Source organism: Ciona intestinalis, chromosome 6 (assembly GCF_000224145.3).
Source record: "Ciona intestinalis chromosome 6, KH, whole genome shotgun sequence".
Classification (NCBI taxonomy): domain Eukaryota; kingdom Metazoa; phylum Chordata; class Ascidiacea; order Phlebobranchia; family Cionidae; genus Ciona; species Ciona intestinalis.
Genome location: NC_020171.2, coordinates 1325631 through 1335695, shown reverse-complemented (window position 1 = coordinate 1335695; position 10065 = coordinate 1325631). Strand labels below are relative to the sequence as shown.

Below are 10065 nucleotides of genomic sequence, written 5' to 3'. Positions count from 1 at the left end.
TTTAATCTTAATGGCTGCGTAGTTTTGTTGTACAATGACTTTGTGGTCTTGCAAAGAAAGCCACAGCCGTCTATTTCCAATAAACGGCCTCGGGCCTATAAACTAAAATCACGCGCAGCAGATCAGTATGGCGCAACAAAGAATTTTGCAGTGTCACCAGTTTTGGGCTCTTAAGGACACGTCGCAATTCTACTCGCCGCAGGTAAGAAAATTCTTGCAGAACATTTAAGATCATTAAATAATTAACCGCGTATAAAATCTAAAAATAGCCGAGGTCAACATTTCCTAAGCTTAATCTATCTTTCGTATAGTTTCTGAAATATTTTCGTAAAACTTAAATTACAAATTAAAATGTTAACGCGAAAGTTGACGTGTATATACGCGTCACTGAAACTTTTGTGCGTACGTAAAATAAGAGATAACAACTTTTAAAATAATTAAAACATCAGAAACAAAACATTAAATGCTAATACAAATGAAAAAAAAGTGGACAGTGAATAAAAACGAAAATTTTGCTGCCTGAATATAGTTCAGATCATATAGTAGGGTGGGGGGAGATGGGACACCTTTTATAGCACAAAATTTCCAAATATCCCGATCGTGTTTCAAACAATTAACAGCGGTTTATATGAGTCGTGAGGATACAGTTTTATAATTCTTTGAGTTTCTTTGTTTACTACCAAACGGAACAGGAAAATAGAACAAAAAATGTCTCATCTCCCCCCACACCACTATATATAATAGGGTAGAGTGGGAAAAGATTGAACACTTTTCGTTCTATTTTTCTTATACCATTTGATAGTGAACATTTTTTAAAAAGAATTATAAAGATATTTGGATATTATGTGTTGAAAGAGTCACACCTTTCCCACCCTACTATATCATAGTTAATGCTGTTTTAAACAGATCTAAAAGTTCACAATTAGGTAGCTAGGTTTATATTGTTATCTGCGAACTTGTTTCATGTGTTCTTCGTCGTACTTTTCGAATTCGAAATTCAGCAATACCTAAACACAGTATAGGCAATTAATAATCACCCACAAAGTTACATGGATAATAACTAGTAAGCGGATACGAGGTGTATGAAACAGAACACACGCGTTATAACGATTGTCGTTACCCTACCACAACGAGATGATAAACAACTCATATTTATTCAAGTCTTCATTCTCTGTCATCGTCCCACTTAATAGTAATCAAAGAATATTTAAAGAGTTATATAACCGTATATCCTCATGACTCGAAAGGAGCGTTATTAATTGCTAAAAACACTATTAAAAAACGTGGGTTTTTATGTGCTACTGGTATCCATCTTACCCCACAGTATACCAACTCTAGCCTACATTCATTTCCTCGCCCTTAAAGAATAGAATAGAATATGACTTGACTTACCATAACATAGCATTGAAAAACATAGAAGACCAATCTGTATATAGATCTTCACGTATACGCACAAACTCGTACTCCAACCGTATTGAATGGCTATACCAAGTGTGGTCCATAAACTCCATATAACAAAAGCCATGTGGTTTTCAGGAAAATGGGCAGTGTGTATTTAATGAATGAATGAACAAAACTTTCTTGATTCTGTTTTGTTTCATACACCTCGTGGCCACTTACGAGTGAACATGTATGTAACTTTGTGGGTGATTTGTTGGACAACCCAATGGTGACCATTGCGTTGTAGCAATTGCTTAAGTATCTTGCCCAAAGACACACATACGCCCTGAAGTAACAATGTCAAGCCTCGAACCCGTAACCTATGGTCTACTCTATGAACTTACAGGCAGGCTAACCAATGTGTCACGGCGCAGTTTTAGATAAGGACCCAACTACATAATAAGTTACATATATTAGGATGGGGGAAGATGGGACACCTTTTCATACTATTTTCTCGTCCCGCATGGTAGTAAATAAAAAACATTCAGAGAAGTATAAAACCGTATCCTAACGACTCTAATAGACCGTTATTATTTGTTTAAAACATTGTCAGGATGTTTGGATATTATGTGCTAAAAGTGTCCTATCTTCCCCCACACCACTATATTATCAAACAAAACCTCACATACCGTTACTTTGTGGTTGCCATACACCGTCCATGCTTCCAACCACTGCAAAAATGACGTACACTAACCACGTGGTTGATGACGCAGGGACCCAAAATAGAAGGAACGCGTATATTCCTATATCGATGAAAAATGCAGCGATCAAAAGTATAGTTCGTCCGATTTTGCTGGCTAGTTTACACCCGAAATGAGACGTAATAGCACTGCAGGTGTGGCTGATTGCAAGACATAACCCAGACTGAAAAGAAAATGGAATTCAAGGTGAATTATTTATTCTCTGCATAATGTAGCTGTTATAACACGGTTGTTCTGTCTTGGCCAAGGACATATGTAACCACGATGGTAGCAGCATAGAGGTTCGAGTCCCAAACTCTGGGCTATAAGGGCTTAACACTGTAATTTAACACGTGTATTGCCTACTAGCAGTATATTATGTTTATGTGGTTAACAGTATAAGTTACAGCATGGTGCATACATATACCTGTGTAACGCCTAACATACAAGATGAATACGCTCTTGGCATTTCTGCGAACATAAAAGACATGTATAGACCACTGTACAGCGTGATCGGAGTAATCAACAATTGTCTTGGATCTAAAAGTTGTTTCATGGCTGCTTTGAGTGTCCTTTTTGTAAACTGTAAATTGCTCTGTAAAGATAAAGCCACCATTAACGTTTCTACTGCCGTTGTGGACATAGTTTAATCATCACACAGAAAATACGACAAATCATAACCGACAAAGTCACATATACGTGCTCGTCAGCGGGTACTAGTTGCATGAAACAGGTCACCCGCGTTATAAAGACTGTCTTCGCCCCGCCACGCGAGGATAAAGTTACATTCATCCAATCAAAATAATGCACTAAAAGAGCAATTGATTCATACCTCTTTAGGTTTATTAACGTCTTTTTCGCTATTGTTAGAGATTAAATTGCTCTCAGTAGGGCACAGTTCCAATTCGTTGTCGTGATTTTCCAACGAAATTTTTGGTACAAGACACAACATGATTCCAAGTGCAAGCAATATCAGAAACGCCATAACTCCTATCATAGCGTAAAGCACAGATTTTGACTGTGGAACGTACTGATTCAAATTGGCGTTCGTTACGTTCGGGTACTGGCAGTCATTGGCCCCACATACGGATAAGTCAACGGCGGAGTTCACAGTAGAATTGCCTTCGTTTACGGTGATGGTTTTGCCGGCGTATAGAATTGCATAACTCAGTAAATTGCCAGTGGTCTGGTGTGAGAAAAATAGTATCAACACTGGTATATTCTATTAACCATTTTTGAGACCTTGAATTTAGGCTTATTGGTCCCAGTATATTCTATTGGGGGGGTGTGACGAGGTATTTAGTGAGGCACACCTGAGACATGAGATGATGTAGGCTTATTAGCCCTAGTCTATTTTATTCTATGAGGGTGAGGTCTTTAGTGAGGCACACCTGAGACCTGGGGTGTAGGCTTATTGGTTCCAGTCTATTCTATTCTATGAGGGTGAGGTCTTCAGTTAGGAACACCTAAAACCTGAGATGTAGGCTTATTAGCCCTAACCTAATTAATATAGGTTAGATCTTTATACATTGAGTATAATCTAATGCCATATAGACAATACAGTATCACATACATTTAAATCTTACTTCGCTGAGCTGGTAAGCAAAGAAGAAGTATCCAGTAAACCTGGTAATCACTGCCGCAGTATCTTTGGTACCAAAACTTGCAAATTGCTTCGCATAATGAACAACATATACAAACATAACAGGCCACATCGTTGCTTCTCCGATTCCCATTAAAATTCCAACTGGTATAAGTACGTATGCCTCTACAAACGGTTTAGAATTAAAAGAAACAGAGTAGGATGGGGGAGATTAAAAAAATGACACACACAGTATATGAGAGTGATTTAATAAATGTAACCTATTTTATTCGTTCTTGCATTTCCGGGCAATGGCAGTCGTTAGAACACACGGATGTTTTGTTTCATACAGCTCGTGCCCGTTCACGAGTTATACCGCGTATACAATATACAATACGAAAATACACCAACCTGGGAAATAGTTTGCGAGCACATACAATAAGTAAGTTATAGAACAGCCAACCAAAACGTATTTGGTTTCAAACTTGAGTAGAAGTAATGGAGTTAGCACCAAACCGAGTATTGTAGAAGTTGCGTAAGCAGCTGTGCTAGAAGCGGCTCCTGAAATGAAGTAGGCATGTTTATAATTATGGTAATAATACGATTCTGACCTATATGAGATGAGGCCTTTGTTGGATGACCTAAGGTTTTAGTAATTTTTTGCCAACAGTACACAGACTATTTATATATGAATAAATGAATGTAACGTATTTATTCTTGCGTTGCGTAGGAATGACAAAAGTGTTTTGTTTCATACATTTCGTGCACGCTGGCGAGTTACCAAATCCTACAATATCTATATAAACACATTCAGTGGGGTGGGGGAAACGGGACACCTTTAGCACATAATGTTCAAATATCCTGAGCCTGTCATAAGCAATTAACAACGGTCTATGGGAGTCGTGAGGATACGACTTTATTATTTTTTAATGTTCTTTGTTTACTACTAATGAGAGGAGAAAATTAGAATGAAAAAGTGAGTGTCCCATCTCCCCCACCCTACTAAAGTTTGTATTAACTAAACATGAATTTACCTACACCGTCCTCTATGTTTATACTTGTCTGTAGACATAGTAAAGATCCAAAGCCAGCGAAATTCAAATATATTGAAAGTACAAACAGTAAGAACGAAAAGATGACCCTCCGTTGGTCTCCAATATGATTTTCTACCATTTTGTCAGCAATGGTGCATGACTACAATATCCAGACATACAAACAGACAAAGTACTACATATTATCCTATGTCTTTCTGTAGATAAAATGACAATGTTAAATAATAAGCAGCAGTAGTATAGGTTGGGGTAAGATACCATTGTAATAACGCACGTACATAAAACAGTCACGAGATTTTTCATAGTTTTTCATTATGCCTTCAGGAGGGCAAAAACGTACTTTCATATTATATATGGGCATGCACTTTTAGCTGTATCTTTTCAACAGTTTCAACATCAGCTAAGCTTTTTCATTAAAACAATCCTTACGTCACGTTTGTCACTAAATTAAAATCTACAGTAAAAAAATCTACACGTCCGTATAATACTACAATACATTTGCAGACCAAACCGTACTGTTTTTCGATACCACAGTATAATCCATATTCGGTAACGTTTTACTATGTAATCAAATACCTGCACGTTAGTAAATAACGTATAGCACTGTACTAAATCACCTTTTGTTTGTTCAATATAAAGTCTAGCAATATAATTTTATTTGCGGACAAGTATAGCCTGGTCGTGTTCTAGAAAAAGGGTTAACAGCGAATTAGAGCTCTTCGATTAAATTTCGTTTTTGCAATTGCATTTGACTAGTTAGAAATTAAAATAATCCCAATCTTTTAAAAGCTGATAGCGTGTTTAAGATGTGGCTAAAAATATATTTAATTCGTACTTATTTACGTAGAAAAGTAAAAACGTCAGATACGGTAAACAGAAAACGTATGCAGTGTGAGAATTGATAAATTATCAGGCCTTGTCACTGCTTGTCAAAATTATTATTAATCTCACAAGTCTAATGTTTCATTTGTACACTGTATAAAATACTTGAGTAAAATGCAACATACGCTACGATTTAGTAACTACAAAACGGTTAACTTAATTAACGCCCAAATATATAAATGCAATTTATTTTTCCTCGCGTGGCGGGACAACAACAGTCGTTATAACACAGGTGTTCTGTTTCATACACCTAGTGCCCCGTAACTAAATTTTCCTTGCTAAATTGTATAAAGATACGCAATTCTTGTTACACTGTTTCTGATGCTGTATATAAAAATATAATATTACCAGCTGTAATAACAGAACTGCTAAACACGACTAAACCGCGATGCGCTGTTAATAATTGAAGGCGTAACGTATACGCATACACGATCATACGACATGAACACGTATAAACCGCAATTCAGTTTAGGCTTTACTTATAACCCTACGTATTACACACATTGTGAGGCATTAACAAGACTCTTAAATTCACTAAACAGATTCTTTCATTCACCAAAAATAATCATCCACAAAGAAATATATACGGTACCTCACAAGCTGGCAAAAGTTGTATTGCTTTATACGACTGTCCTTTTCCGGCAACGCGAAGATAAAGTAAGTTACATTCATTCACTAAACAAAAACAAGCATACAGCGCAGGGCATAACATACATATACATATGCACAGAAAACGTTGTGTTTACGAATGTTTAGGTGTCACTAAAGATGTTTCGGTATTTAAACCAAAACGTTCGAGATGAAAATCTTATCAGATTTACTGAAACTATCACGCGTGTTTTTAACGTCTGTCGTTTTGCTGCTAATTCTATTCTCTTCGTTGTTTTAACTAATCTGATTTTCGTTACTGTACCCGAAGTAATAAAGGAAGTTTATGCTATAGCAACGTAATAACACGTTCATAAAGCGTAAAGGCGCTATACTATAGGATTTGTCAAGAAAATTTAAAACGTGCAGCAAGCTTTTTAAAGTGATAATGTGCAAGTGACCACACATCTAGTTTTGAATTGGAAAACATGACTCACAGTTAGGTAGAATGCGCCTTGTTTTCTGCATGGTTGTGTTAGTTGTTTAACAGTCATATGTGACTTATGTGGGGCCAATATCCTTGGAGAAAACAGACTGATTCGCCCACTGAAATGACTGTTGCTATAAAACGTCTGCATTCAGGTCCAGCGTTTTCTAACCAATACAGCAGCACACTAACAAAAACACAGAGTTTTTTTTGATATTTTCTTCGATTTGCGTACAAAACAGTTTTATTTTCGCGTTTTTTTGAAAAATGTCATTTTCTTCTGCTGCTTGTTATTTCGGTTCAGAAATGACAGTTTTCGATGGGCAATTAGAATCAGAAACATCAGTTTTAGACACAGTCTCGTTTTTGGATGATTTTGTATCTTCTGTGGTGCCAGAAGTACCAGAAAAGTCAATTTTTTCGACCACTCTCTTTTGCGTAGTAAGGTGACCGTCCAATAGGTTAGGGTCTGTCAAAGTAGCAGGGGAAATACCCTAAAGAGAGAAAAGGGGGTAAGAAATTTGTGGGGTGCAGGGCGTATGGTAGCTTATAGGATAATGGACAAACTTTGGTTGAAATCTCAGGTCCCATAACTTGCCTCGTCGCTATAGGACCAGGACCACCCTTATAGAACAGATTGTATATATATACAATACAATATTGGGGTAATGAGCCTCATTTGGGTTATATTCCATATCCTCAACAAGGACCTTATCCATATATAATAAACCCATATACAAAGTAACTTACTCTCATTTGGAAAAAACTTTTTTCTTTTTCTGAATATTCTCGGATAAGATAAGATTTCCCAAACTCATGATACCACCTAGTGTCATAAATTCTTGATAAAACACCATCAACGCGAAGAAAGAAACGCATCAGAAGGAAAAAGCAAGACGTCATAACTCTCTATAGAAATATGTAAGTAATGACAGAGACATATTTGGGGGTTATAAGAATTTTTAACAAAATCTGGGCTGCCACTGTTTAATCCAGTTACATTTATGTGGTATATGAATACACCATGTGTGTCTGGTGTATAAGAAGACACCCATGTTATAACTTGACAGCGAGCATGAGGTGTATGAATACACCATGTATGTCTGGTGTATAAGAAGACACCCATGTTATAACTTGACAGCGAGCATGAGGTGTATGAATACACCATGTGTGTCTGGTGTATAATAAGACACCCATGTTATAACTCAAACAGTGAGCATGAGTTGTATGAATACACCATCTGTGTCTGGTGTATAGGAAGACACCCATGTTATAACTTGACAGTAAGCATGAGGTGTATGAATACACCATGTATGTCTGGTGTATAGAAAGGCACCCATGTTATAACTTGACAGTGAGCATGAGGTGTATGAATACACCATGTATGTCTGGTGTATAAGAAGGCACACATATGAAACTTCACAGTTAGTATGAGGTGTATAAACACACTGTATATATAATATATAAAACTCGACAGTGAGCATGATGCACTCCTCTACAATAAAAAAACGTATATTATTATTAGTAACCCCTTACTATTTTCACAGTAAGTTGTGCAGATCCATTATCAGCCAATTCATCTTCAAACAACATCATTTCTTCAAAATATAAAATCTTTTCTCTCTTTTTTAATCTCTCAAGATCAATCTTTTCACTTGTTTCACTAACCTGATAAAATGGGTTTTGGTTAAAACCGGGGTAAAGTGCCTTCATAATTAGGTAGAATTAAATCTGTAGACAACTCATAAGTAAGTGTATTCTAATTTACATGGGTTATACAGAAAGCACGTAGTATAGTACTTAGGTTAGAGTTGGGCCATTTCTTACACATATAGAAGTAAGGCACTCATGAATCTTTCTTTTCTATTCTCTGTTGGTCAGGTCCTACAGTGTGGTATACTACTGTGCTATAACCTATTAGTGACCACTGGGTTGGAGCAATGTTAGTAAAGTGTCTTGCCAAATGCCAAGAACACATACGTTGTCATCGCTACAAGCACCAAGCCCGGTATTGTTTGGTTAGAATACAAGTCCTAACCACTAAGCTATGTTCTTAATAAATTGATTATTTGTTGTTTATAATATGTAGTAATAAATATAAAAGATATTAAACTCAACTGTAACTATGTGGTTTGGATCAGTCAATGTCCCTTTGTAGTTTGTTGTGTACGTCCAATCAAATGGTTTGACGGTTTGTGAAATATATTCATTGCCTTTTCTGTAAAAACAAGTAAAAAAATATTGTTAAATGTGTATGGGATGTAGGTTTATTGGTCACAGTCTATTCTATTCTATGAGGGTGAGGTCTTCAGTGAGGCACACCTGAGACCTGGGGTGTAGGCTTATTGGTCCCAATCTATTCTATTGTATGAGGGTGAGGTCTTCAGTGAGGCACACCTGAGACCTGGGGTGTAGGCTTATTGGTCCCAATCTATTCTATTCTATGAGGGTGACGTCTTTAGTGAGACACACCTGAGACCTAGAATGTAGGCTTATTGGTCCCAGTCTATTCTAATCTATGAGGGTGACAACTTTAGTGAGACACACCTGAGACCTAGGATGTAGGTTTTTTGGTCCAAGACGTGCATAAAATATACGCCAAATCAAAATAAAAAATGCCAATTATGTTAAAACTTGCCTGCTTTCTGCCCATTCTTTAGCCATGGCCACTTTCATTAAGTCTTTCTTATTATCTACAAGCGCAAGTGCATCAACTGCATTAAAATGAATGGAGAATCCCGTGTCATGCTGCATTTCAAATTTATTTGCGCCAAATGTCATTTCTGGCAGTTGGGGTAACGCCAATTTCTCTGACAAACTGAAATGTGAAAATATAATGTTGAACTAAAATTAAAAACTCATAACGAAATAAGGTTTTTCGTTTTGAGATATGTTTAGTCATGTTTTTAGTAAAACATATTTGCTGTGTAATACCTTACAAAATAAATGTAATACCTTACACATAAATATGAAAGTCCAAACCAACCAAAATTCGAAAGCTCTTTTGCTAGTAATATTAAAAAAAACATAAAAGTATAACACATACTTGTCTACTTCATTTGACGTCAGAATGTGCCGTTTCTTTGATATGAACTTCCATTTATCAAATTTAAAAGGTTCCTGCTTTTCTCCAAACGGAGTACATGCTCTTGCCGACATTATTGGACACGATTGAAGCAAAAATACTTGCCTAACAACTATTCAATATTAGATCTTAGTTAAAGGATAACTATTGTATTTTATGCCCAAGGGAAATCCCGCGTTTGGATAAGGAAAGTTTCTCTGTCATAGTATAGGGGACAAAATTAAATACCATTTGCCTTTAATATTTAATCATATATGAATATAACGGGG

At 36.5% G+C, this 10065-nt stretch overlaps 2 protein-coding genes across 2 annotated transcripts; both read right to left on the bottom strand.

Annotated features, from left to right (window-relative positions):
* Window positions 1-901: 901 nt before the first annotated feature.
* LOC101242324 (protein unc-93 homolog A-like) lies at window positions 902-5290 on the bottom strand. Its single transcript, XM_004226131.4, has 8 exons — window positions 4737-5290; window positions 4114-4263; window positions 3707-3888; window positions 2953-3306; window positions 2548-2715; window positions 2070-2304; window positions 1393-1557; window positions 902-1007 (listed from the first exon to the last, which is right to left on the bottom strand). The coding sequence occupies exons 1-8, from the start codon at window positions 4873-4875 to the stop codon at window positions 937-939; spliced, it is 1464 nt and encodes a 487-aa protein (XP_004226179.3). The 5' UTR covers window positions 4876-5290; the 3' UTR covers window positions 902-936.
* A 1265-nt stretch (window positions 5291-6555) lies between these two features.
* On the bottom strand, window positions 6556-9985 carry LOC100182021 (TIP41-like protein). The gene is made up of 6 exons (XM_002126388.5): window positions 9758-9985; window positions 9350-9529; window positions 8830-8929; window positions 8248-8379; window positions 7462-7620; window positions 6556-7205 (listed from the first exon to the last, which is right to left on the bottom strand). Exons 1-6 carry the CDS (start codon window positions 9868-9870, stop codon window positions 7002-7004), a joined length of 888 nt encoding a protein of 295 aa, XP_002126424.1. The 5' UTR covers window positions 9871-9985; the 3' UTR covers window positions 6556-7001.
* Window positions 9986-10065: the final 80 nt, after the last annotated feature.